General features: G+C 39.7%; 1 protein-coding gene across 4 annotated transcripts in view; it reads right to left on the reverse strand.

The window, feature by feature from the left end:
* Positions 1-1,171: 1,171 nt before the first annotated feature.
* The window catches only part of LOC103672679 (JNK1/MAPK8 associated membrane protein), a 34,775-nt gene continuing 23,369 nt past the window's right edge, over positions 1,172-12,577 (reverse strand). For all 4 annotated transcript variants that reach the window (XM_008701415.2, XM_008701431.2, XM_040641824.1 and 1 more), the window contains one exon: positions 1,172-2,645. In XM_008701415.2, the coding sequence (XP_008699637.1) occupies positions 2,427-2,645 (219 nt within the window). In that variant the 3' untranslated portion in view covers positions 1,172-2,426. The remainder of the gene's footprint in view (positions 2,646-12,577) is intronic.

Consider the following 12,577-nt stretch of genomic DNA (forward strand, 5'->3'; position numbering starts at 1 on the left):
GGTTCCGACTGGCGCGTGTGGAGGGCAGGCTTGTCAGAACTTAAAATGCCAGACTTCACCTTGAAAACGAAGATCATTACTTTTTGCCTTAACATTGCTTCTTGCAAATAAAAGGTAAACCAGTTAATTCTGGTGTGTATTCCTAAATCAAATAGTAACCGAGTATAGATTATTTTTTAAGTATTAAAAATGTTTGTTTTAAAAGTCCCCAAGTCTTATACCGTATATTATAACTTAGGTTACGGATAATTTGTGTATTAACCAAATATTTTCACCTGATATGTGCACTACATAAGATTTTTTTTTTTTTAGGCCAAGGGATATTTTAAAATAAGTATCAAATTTGTATACACTATCACTTATCTTTTTGTTATGGTGATGAAAAGGACTTGATAGTTATAGTTTGATCATTTAATTCTGGAAAAGAAACGCTATTAAAGCAGAATCAAAATTTCAGTAAGAAATAATTTAAGAAATCATTTGCTGAAAAACCGTCAAAAGGTCTCTTGGAAAAATTAAGATCTGAACTAGGAAGAGTTTAGACCATACTCTCAAGCATTAGAATCACCTAGAAGATATTTTGCTCAGCCTGTACCCTAGACCAATGCTGAATCTCTCAGGGCAGAACCCAGGCATGTTTTAGACCTCTCGCCAGGTGGCTCGAATGGGCAGTCACATCTTGCAAACCAACAGTTTTAGACAAATATATAACAAATGTAATTGTTAAATTTATCAACTGACTCAAATCAAAATATTTTGACCTTTAAATTACCTATCCAGCACTGGTTAGCAAAATAATTACCATGCACTATAGCAGTGAAGTTGTAATGCCCTATAAGGACCTAAGTAAAAACTGAACAAAGCTGAGCTAGGACGAGGGCAATTTGTTTATATTTTAACAGATCATTTAGTAACATTAGCAACCACAGCTGCTATGAATTGTTCTGGTCTTGTTCTTAAATATATGCATTTTTAATTTGAAGTATTCCTGAAATTCTTTAAATTTGAAGAATTACTTGCATGATTTTTCCTCTTGCATACACATCTTCCTGCTAGAAGATCAGAGAAGATAACTGTTAAAATGGCTCCCATATTATACAACGGTGCAATTAATTCTTTGGGAAATTTAGGATTTTAATGCACACTAATAACCACCCAAACTTGTGTGACATACGCAGAATTTTCACATTTTATTTTTACTCCTACAGAAAAGAAGAAACACAGTCATATCAAAAAAGTCCATCCCCCAGTGGCTGAATGTACTATGAAAAACATTAACAAAAACTAACAAAATAACTTCAAGGCTACAACTGCTGTGAATTTAAAAGGCACAAACAAAACTACAAAAAAAGTGAGTGCACTTTCTTTCCTATTTTGCAATGGTCAATGGATGTCTTAAGTTTAACAAACCTGCATAATCCCCACTGAACAGAATCGGTAAATAACTTTCTAAACCATGCAAATGGATAAAATGGTCAGATTATTAGGTTAAGTGCCAAAAAAACCTTATTTTGCTTCCATGGTTCCATATGAATCTCTTAAAGGCATCAGAGCATAAAATTCGCAGCACACCTATCAGTAACTACACACAGGAAAACTATATGTTGTACACATTCTGTATTTAGTTTAAGAAGGCATCAATTGTAAGATGCATCCTAATTCAGAGGTGTCACAATGTGAAAAGTTTCAAGCTCAATAAAATATGGCACTGTATATATAGCCTTCAAAAATGAGACCACAGAGGAAGGGACTATGTGAATACATGTATTTATTCATTTGGGAACGAAATACTCCTCTTACTACTTAATAGTCTGAGTTATTTCCAGAATTAGTGTGGCCAAATACAATTAAATGTCAATTTCTGAGATTTTTTGTAGTTAAGCATTTTATTTCTCTTAACAGAAACAATAATCAGAAGATGTCTTCAACCAAACTACCTATAAACAGAAAACCCATTATATAAATTATAATCAATACTGTATTGGTAAAAATAAATAACAATAAACAACATATTTCATTTCCATGTTTGCTATCAGACCCACAAGGTATGTTTGTCCGTATAATTCATTATACTTGAAGAACTGAAATATAATAGACGTGCACAACTAGGCCAATGCTAAGGATTTCAGATTATACTTGTCTAGGTCTAGAGAAACACGACCTTGCTCTAAAGAATAACTACGCTGTTGCAGGAGGCAAGTGCTTCCTCCCATGCTCGCAGTGGGTCGGGTGCTCAAGCACATAGTGTATTACACTGTGTAACAGACTCCAGCATTTTGTATTTTCCAAGTCTAACCATAAAGTCTGTTAAAACAGGGGAAAACGCCAAAAAACCCAATCTTACTTCCATGTTCAACAGAAAAGTATTAATGCATTTTATATTTTTTTTTACTAAGAACGCTTTTTAGGTTTTTTGGCATGTGACATCAGTGTCCATTGGCTCCTTCAGAGAGTATCCGTGAAGGCTCGGTAAATTTCGCGGTGAACAAGTAAAAAAGAGCTGGCGTGGGGACCAAAGCCAAAAGGGGTAGATCCTGCTCGAGTTTGTCCACTCTGGAAATGGAGATTATTCCATAGGCGTGAAGTAACCAGTGGCTGAAGAGAACAATAAGTCTTTTCTTTCTCACCAGAAGGTCATAGCAATTCTATATAATTTTATAAAAGAAAGAAAACAAATTATTGGGCTGAATAAGCTAGATAATGTATTACATTATAATTCAAAATGTATTTTTGTTGGGAAGATGGCAGAATAGGAAGATGCTGAGCTCACCTCAACCCATGGATACACTGAGATAACGCACTCTGAAAAGGACCCAGAGCCTGTCCACAGTGAATGTAGGGAGGAGGCCACATCGAACAGGGTAAGAAGGGACATCACACCAGCAACCCTAGGCACAGGGTCCAGCACTGGGAGAATGAGGCCCCCAATGGGCCTTACTTGAGGGTTTTTTTTTTTTTTTTTACAATCAATCAGTGGCACTTGGAGAGCCAGAAGATAACAGAGCCAGCAATAATAGGTAAGTGATGAGTCACTAAATTCTACTCCTGAAACCAACATTAAACTAAGAATTTGAAAATAAAGAGCCAGCATAACCACCTAGCAGAGCCACAGCATAGAAGCCGCGGTCTGAAAAGCACCAGGGGTACAGGTGAAAATTTACGAATCTCTGCACGGGAGGGGCAGGGATCTTTAGGAAACGTCTCCAAGAACAAAAGAACTAGGGGCGCCTGGGTGGCTCAGGGCATGATCCCAGCGTTCTGGGATGGAGCCCCACGTCAGGCTCCTCCCCTGGGAGTCTGCCTCTTCCTCTCTCACTCCCCCTGCTTGTATTCCCTCTCTCGCTGGGTGGCTGTCTCTGTCGAATGAATAAATAAAATCTTAAAAAAAAAAAAACAAAAAAAAAACTAGCACATACCCTTTCTCCCCACTCCCTGACCTTGATACCCGGACACTTGCAAGAACAGCAGAACACTCCCCACCCAGCTTGCTAGCACCAAGCCCAATCCATGTTCTCTTGCAGATTCACTCAGCAGGGGTCCCTCCAAAGGAGCTCCTGCCCCTACACACCCTGCAGGCAGCACCAGGAGAGATGGCACCACTCCAAAGTGGCTCCTGCCCTGGGGAGAGGGGAAGAGAATCTCACACGCCAGTGTGCCTGCAATGCCAAGAGCCAAACTGCCGATCGGTGCCACGGAAGCCCCAGCAGACAGAAGGCGGTCAGGCATCTGGTCTGACTGCCAATCCTGCCCAACTGCAGGCCCACAGTGGCCTCAGACCCCTTAACAGCACAGAGACCAAGCCCTGCCTGCTGTGGCCTGAGCTGATGGAGGCCACTGCCGCTGACTGGACTGAAGGCCAACAGAGCTCAGCCCCAACAGCAGGGCCCATGTCCACAGGAGACACCCCTGAAGTGCCTGGATCTGGTGAACAGAGGCACTGTGCCACAGGACCTCTTCTTCATAAGGCCACTGCTTTCAAAAATCACAAGATGTAGCTGACTCTTCTAATACAAAGAAAAAGGACAAAATGAGGAGACAGTCCCAAATGAAACAGAGATAAGCAACATGCCTATTAACTCAAAGTAATGGTCATAAATGAGCAGAGGATCTCAGTGAGTCCTTCAATAAAGAGATACAAAATATAAAACAGAACAGAATAACAAATGAAAATTACAGGGAATCAACAGATTAGAGGAGGGAGAACAGATCAGTGATCTGGAAGGCTGATGTAATGGAAAGCAGCCAAGCTGAATAGCAAACAAAAACATATAATGAGACTAGGTTAAGGGAACTCAGTGACACCATCAAGCATAATCATATTCACATAATAGGAATCCTAGAAGGAGAAAAGGGGCAGAAAATTTATTTGAAGAAATAAAAGCTGAAACTTCCCTCATCTGGGGAAGAAAATAGACCTCCAGATGCAGGGAACACAGCACCTAAAACAGCCCAAGACACATCATAATTAAAATGGCAAAAGTAGTGATAGAGATTTTACAAGTAGCAAGAGAAGAAAACAATTACACATAAAGGAAACCCCAATCAGGTGATCTTTCAACAGGCCTGAAGGGAGTGGCACAATATATTCAAAATGCTTAACGAAAATGACCTGTAATCAGAATAATCAGCAAGGCTGTTATGCAGAATTGAAGGAGAGATAAAGAGTTTCCCCAACAAAGTTAAGGGAATTCATGACCACTAAACCAGCCTTATGAGAAATGTTAAAGGGAATTCTTTGAGTGGAAAAACACCCATAATGAGGAGTAGGAAAACTGTGAAAGGAAAAAATGTCACAGGCAAATGAAAACATGTAATAAAAGATTAACCACATATAAAACCAGTATGGAGATTAAAGCGCAAAAACAGTAAAATCAATTATAAAAGTCAAGGGACTCACAAAAGGATGTAGAGTATGGCATCATATACATAAAAGATGGCGGGGGCGGCAGGTAAAAATTTAGTGCTTTCAGAATAGGTTCAAACTAACGTGACCCACAACTTTAATAGACTGCTATACACATTAGGAAGTTATATATGAATGTAATAGTAACCACAAATCAAAAGCCTATAATGCACAAATAGAAAGGAATCCAAGCATAACACTAAAGGCATCAAACCACAAGGGAAGAGAAAGAGTAGAGAACTACAAAAATAACAGTAAAACAAGTAACAATGGCAATAAGTACATACCAATTACTTTGAATATACATGGACTAAATGCTACAATTGAAAGATGCAGGGTGCTGAGTGAATTAAAAAACAAAACCCATCTAAGTGCTGCCTTTAACAGACCTACTTCAGACCTAAACACACATGCAAGATTGAAAGTGAAGGAACAGAAAAACATCATGCAAACAGAAGTTAAAAGAAAGCTGGGTTGGCAATACTTAGATTGGACAAAATAGACTTTAAAACAAAGACCGTACCAAGAGACAAAAAGGACACTGGATACTATATAAAGGGAACCATCCAACAAGAGGATAGAACAATTATAAATACCTGTGCACCCAAAAAGGGAGCACCTAAATACATAAAGCAACTATTAACATACAGGAAAAAACTGACAGTAATACAATTAATACAATTGTTGGGGACTTCCAATACTCCACTTACATCAATGGATAAACATTATCCAGACAAATCAACAAGGAAACAATGGCTGTGAATGACGCATCAGACCAGAGGGACCTAAAAGATATATTCAAACAGTCCATCCAAATACAGTGGATCACACATTCAAGTGCACGTGGGATCTTTTCCAGAATGGATCATGTTAGGCCACAAAATAATCTCAAAAAGATCAAAATCATATCATGCATCTTTTCCAACCACAAAGGTATGAAACTAGAAATCACAAGAAAAAGTCTAGAAAGAACACAAACACATGGAGGCTAAATAACATTTTACTAAATCAAAAAATACAAGAAACAAATGAAAACTACAATGGTTCAAATCTTTGGGATGTAGCAAGAGCTGTTCTAAGAGGGAAGATTATAGCAATAGAGGCCTACCTCAAGAAATAAGAAACATCTCAAACGACTTAACCTTACCCAAAGGAGCTAGAAAAAGAACAAAGCCCAAAACCAGAAGGAAGAAAATAATAAAGATTGGAGCAGATGTAAATGAAACAGAGACAAAAAGAAAAAAAAAAAGATCAGTGAAACCAGGAGCTGGCTCTCTGAAGATCAACAAAATTGATAAACCCCTAGCCAGACTCAGCAAGAAAAAAAGGTCTCAAATAAATAAAACTAGAAAAGGAGGAGAAATAATTGGCACCACAGAAATACAAAGGATGTTAAGAGAATATTATGAAAAATTACATGCTAATAAACTGGATAACTTTAAAGAAATGGATACATTCCTAGAAGCATATAACCTCTCAAAAGTGAATCAGGAAGAAACAGAAAACTTGAACAGACCAATTACTATCAATGGAATGGAATCAGTAATCAAAGCACTCCCAACAAAATGAAGTCCAAGACCAGATGGCATCACAGGTGATTCTACCAAACATTTAAAAAAGAATTAATACCCATTCTTCTCAAACTATTCCAAAAAATAGAAACGGAAGGAAGGCTTCCAAATTTACTCTATGAGGCCAGCATTACCCTGATAAAAAAAAAAAAAAACCCAGATAAAGACACCACACACACACACACACACACAAAAGGAAACTACAGGCCATTATCTCTGATGAACACAGATGCAAAAATCCTCAACAAAATGTTGGTAAACCAAATGGAGCAATACACTAAAAAAAAATTATTCTCCACAATCAGGTGGGTTTTATTCCAGGCTGCACGGTGGTTCAATATTTGCAAATCAATCAACATGATACATCACATTAATGAGAAAAGGATAAAAACCATAGCATCATCTAAACAGATGCAGAAAAGGCATCTGACAAAGCACAACGCCTGCTTGTGATAAAACCTCTCAACAAAGTGGGTCTAGAGGGAAGATACCCCAACACAGTAAAGGCCATATATGAAAACCCCACGGCTAACATCTTACAAAAATGGTGAAAAACCAAGAGCTTTTCCTCTAAGATCAGGACAGGACAAGGACGTTCACTCTTACCACTTTAATTCAACAGAATACTGTAAGTTCTAGCCACAGAAATGAGACAATGAAAAAATAAAAGACATTCAAACTGGTAAGGGAGAAGTAAAACTTTCACTATTTGCAGATGACATGATACTACACATAGAAAACCCTAAAGACTCCACCAAAAAACTACTAGAACTGACAAATGAATTCAATAAAGTCACACAATACAAAATTAATGAACAGAAGTCTGTTGAATTCCTATACACTAATAAAAAAGTAGAATGAGAAATTAAACAATCCTATTTACATTGTACAAAAATAATAAAACATCTAGGAATAAACTTAACCAAGGAAGCGAAAGACACGTACTCTAAAAATTACAAAACACTGATGAAAGAAACTGAAGGTAACGCAAATGGAAATTCCATGCTCATGAATTGGAAGACCCAAGTGTTAAAATGTTTATACTATCCAAAGAAATCTACAGATTTAATGAATCCCTATCAAAATAACAACAACATTTTTTACAGAACTAGAATAATCATAAAATTTGTTTGGAACCACAAAAAATTCTAAAAATACAAAGCAATCTTGAGAAAGAAAAACAAAGCTGGCGTTTTGATAATCCCAGGTTTCAAGATACACTACAAAGCTGTAGTAATCAAAACAGTACAGTACTGGCACAGAAAGAGACACAGATCAAGGGAACAGAACAGAAAGCCCTGAGATAAACCCATGCACAGATGGTAAATTAGGACAAGGGAGGCAAAAGCATATACAATGGGGAAAAGACAGTCTCTTCAATAAATAGTGCTGGGAAAACTGCACACCCGAATGCAAAACAATGAAACTGGACCACTTTCTTACCCCATACACAAAAATAAACTCAAAATGGATTAAAGACCTACATGTGAGACCTGAAACCATAAAATTCCTAAAACAAAATAGGCAATAATTTGACACTGGCTAGATAGGGCTTCTCAGGCGTGGGAAACAGAGGCAAAAACAAAGTATTGGGACTATACTAAAATAAAAAGCTGTTACGCAGTGAAGGAAACCAACAAAACAAAAAGGCAACCTAATGAAGGGGAGAAGATATTTACAAGTGATATATCTGATAAGGAGTTGATATAGATATATATTAATAGATATGGATATAGATATATATTTATCTCCTATAACTTCTACAACTCAAACCCAAGAATAATCTAATTTAAAAAAATGGGCAGGGGAGGAAAAAAGATGGCGGAGGAGTAGGGGACCCCTTTTTCCGCTGGTCCCCAGTCAAGCTGGATACGTACTGGACCATCCTGAAAACCCACGGAAATCAGCCTGAGATGTAGGTAGATACATCTGGATCTCTACAAACGAACATCTCCAGCGCTGAGTATTGAGGTACAAAGTGGGGAGCCGGGAATCCGCAAACAGATATCGGAAAATAAACGGAAAGGGGGAGGGAGCCGCCCCGTCGGGCACCAGGAAGCAGAAGCCACCTGCACGGGGGAGCCGGCTGAGCTCACGGACCTGCACCTGCGAGAGAGCAGACTGAGACCGTGAGCCCGGGAATGCACGCGACCAGACTGAAAATCGGAACTCTGGAGCGCTCACTGAACTGGACTAAAACCGGGAGCTCGGGAGCACGTGTGCATCCACACTGACAACCGGAGCTCTGGAGCACACAGTCGAACTAGACTGAAACCAAGATCTCAGGGGCGCGGGCGTGAACTGACTGAAAACCGGAGCTCTGGAGCACTCACTGGAACCGGACTGATAGCAGGAGCTCGGGAGCATGCGACCAGCCGGCGCTCCGGAACGCGCGCGAATCACACTGAAACAGGGAGCTCGGGAGCACGCGTGGGAACCGAGGGCGGCTGGCAGTGTTAGAAACACAAAGGACAGAGACCTGCTGGCTCTGGAAGTGAGGGCTGGGACTCTGGGTGTGGGGCGCACATCCCGGGACGCTGCAGGGTTGAGCAGCACCAACAGAAACAGAGTTAAGGTGGCCAGGAGAGCTCAGTGGAGAGCAGACTGCGACCTCTCTGTTCTAAGAGGCTACGATACGGCCACTGTTGCTCTGACTCTCAGAAGAGTCACAGAAAACCACCAGGGAAAGCCGCCAGAGAACAAAAGCCCGGAAATACCAGCTCACATTATGCCCATCCCCATCCCCCCTCCCAGGGGACACGGAGACTCTACCCAAACAGGGTTGCCTGAGTATCAGCGCGGCAGGCCCCTACCCCAGAAGGCAGGCTGAAAAATCAAGAAGCCCACATCGCTAAGGTACCTATAAAACACAGGCACACTGCCTGGGTCCTGGTCAATAATTTGGGCTCTGGGGAACCCCGCAACCTCTCCTCATCAGAATGAGGAGGAGGAAAAATCCCCCAAGCAAAGAAAAGATAATGAGTCTGTGGCCTCTGCCACAGAACTGATGGATATGGATATAACCAAATTGTCAGAAATGGAGTTCAGAGTAACAATGGTCAAGATGATATGTAGGCTTGAAAATAATATTAACGAAAATATTAACGAGAATATAGATCTCTAAGGGTGGAAATGAGAGTGAATCTGGCAGAAATTAAGGATGCTATGAATCAAATGCAGTTTAAGCTGGATGCTCTAACGGCCAGGGTAAATGAGGCAGAAGAACGAATTAATGAATTGGAGGATGGGATGGTAGAAGAGAAAGTTAAAACAGAAACGTGGCTCAAAAAAATCCAATCTCAAGAATGTAGATTAAGGGAGATTACTGATTCAATGAAACGTTCCAATGTTAGAATCATCGGCTTCCCCGAGGGGGAGGAGAAAGAGAGAAGTCTAGAAGAGATATTTAAACAAATTGTGAAAACTTTCCTAATCTGGCAAAGGAAACAAGCATTCGTATCCAAGAGGCAGAGAGGACCCATCCCAAGGTCAACCACGGCAAACCTACACATCACATCACATCATAGTGCAATTCGCAAATATGAGATCCAAGGATACAGTATTGAAAGTGGCCTGGGCGAATTGATTTCTCACGTACGGAGGTAAAAATATCAGAATAACATCAGACCTGTCTACAGAGACATGGCAGGCTAGGAAAGGTTGGCAGCATATTTTCAAAGCTCTATCCAAGAAGAACATGCAGCCAAGGATCCTTTATCTAGCAAGGCTGTCATTCAGAATTGATGGAGAGATAAGGACCTTCCAGGATGGGCAGAAACTGACCAAATTCGTAACCACCAAACCAGCCCTACAGGAGATATTAAGGGGGGTTCTATAAAAGTAAAAAGGCCCCAAGAGTGATAGAGAACAGAAATTTACAATCTATAGAAACAAAGACTTCACAGGCAACATGACATCATTAAAATCATCTCTCTCAATAATCGATCTCACTGTGAATGGCCTAAATGCTCCCATAAAATGCCACAGGGTTGCAGATTGGATAAAAAGACATGACCCATCCATTTGCTGTCTACAAGAGACTCATCTTGAACCTAAAGATACATCCAGACTGAAAGTGAAAGGATGGAAAACAATTTTTCATGCCAACGGACCTCAAAGAAAGCTGGGGTAGCAATTCTCAGACAGATTACATTTTAAACTAAAAATTGTAGTTAGAGATACAGAAGGACACTATATTATTCTTAAAGGATGTATCCAACAAGTGGGTATGACAATTATAAATATCTATGCCCCCAACAGGGGAGCAGCTAGATACACAAGCCAACTCTTAACCAGAATAAAGAGACATATAGATAATAATCCATTAATAGTAGGAGACCTCAACACTCCGCTATAGCAATAGACAGATCACCTAAGCAGAAAATCAACAAAGAAACAAGAGCTTTGAATGACATACTAGACCAGATGGACCTCACAGATATATACAGAACACTACACCCCAGAACAACAGAATACTCATTCTTTTCGAATGCACATGGAACTTTCTCCAGAATAGACCATATATTGGGTCACAAAAACAGGTCTCAACCGATACCAAAAGGCTGAGATTATTCCCTGCATATTCTCAGACCACAATGCTTTGAAACTGGAACTCAATCACAAGGAAAAATTTGGAAGAAACTCAAACACTTGAAAAAACTAAGAAACTAAGAACCATCCTGCTCAAGAATGATTGGGTAAACCAGGAAATCAAATATCAATTTAAACAATTTATGGAGACCAAAGAGAATGAAAACACAATGGTCCAAAACCTATGGGACACTGCAAAGGCAGTCCTAGGGGGAAAATACATAGCCATACAGGCCTCGCTCAAAAGAACAGAAAAATCTAAAATGCAGTTTTTATATTCTCACCTCAAGAAGCTGGAGCTGGAACAGAAGAGGCCTAACCCACGCACGAGAAGGCAGTTGATCAAGATGAGAGCAGAGATCAATGAATTAGAAACCAGGAGCACAGTAGACCAGATCAACAGAACTAGAAGCTGGTTCTTAGAAAGAATAAATAAGATCAATAAGCCACTGGCCAGACTTATTCAAAAGAACAGAGAAAGGACCCAAATTAATAAAATTATGAATGAAAGGAGAGAGATCACGACCAACACCAATGAAATAGGAAGGATCATTAGAAACTTTTATCAACAGCTTTATGCCAATAAATTAAACAACCTGGATGAAATGGATGCCTTCCTGGAAACCTATAAACTACCACAACCAAGACTGAAACAGGAAGAAACTGATTATTTAAACAGACTGATTAATTATGAAGAGATTGAAGCAGTGATCAAAAACCTCCCAAAAAAACAAGAGTCCAGGGCCTGACGGATTCCCCAGGGAATTCTACCAAACATTCAAAGAAGAAACAATACCTATTCTCCTGAAGCTGTTTCAAAAAATAGAAACAGAAGGAAAACTACCAAACTCATTCTGTGAGGCCAGTATTACCTTGATCCCCAAACCAGGCAAAGACCCCACCAAAAAGGAGAATTATAGACCAATATCCCTGATGAATATGGATGCCAAAATTCTCAACAAGATCCTAGCTAATAGGATCCAACAGTACATTAAAAGGATTATCCATCATGACCAAGTGGGATTCATCCCTGGGGTGCAACAGTGGTTCAACATTCGCAAATCGATCAGCGTGATAGATCATATCAACAAGAAAAGAGTCAAGAACCATGTGATCTGCTCAGTTGATGCAGAAAAAGCATTTGACAAAATACAGCATCCTTTCCTGATTAAAACACTTCAGAGTGTAGGGATAGAGGGTACATTCCTCAATTTCATAAAAACCATCTATGAAAAGCCTACAGCAAATATCATTCTCAACGGGGAAAAGCTGAAAGCCTTTCCCTTAAGATCAGGAACACGACAATGATGCCCACTCTCGCCATTATTATTCAACACAGTACTAGAAGTCCTTACAACAGCAATCAGACAACAGAAAGGGATAAAAGGTATTCAAATCGGCAAAGAAGAAGTCAAACTGTCTCTCTTTGCAGGTGACATGATACTTTATATGGAAAACCCAAAAGACTCCACCCCCAAACTACTAGAACTTATAGAGCAATTCAGTAATGTGG

The sequence above is a fragment of the Ursus maritimus genome, unplaced genomic scaffold (genome assembly GCF_017311325.1).
Source record: "Ursus maritimus isolate PB19 unplaced genomic scaffold, ASM1731132v1 scaffold_25, whole genome shotgun sequence".
Classification (NCBI taxonomy): domain Eukaryota; kingdom Metazoa; phylum Chordata; class Mammalia; order Carnivora; family Ursidae; genus Ursus; species Ursus maritimus.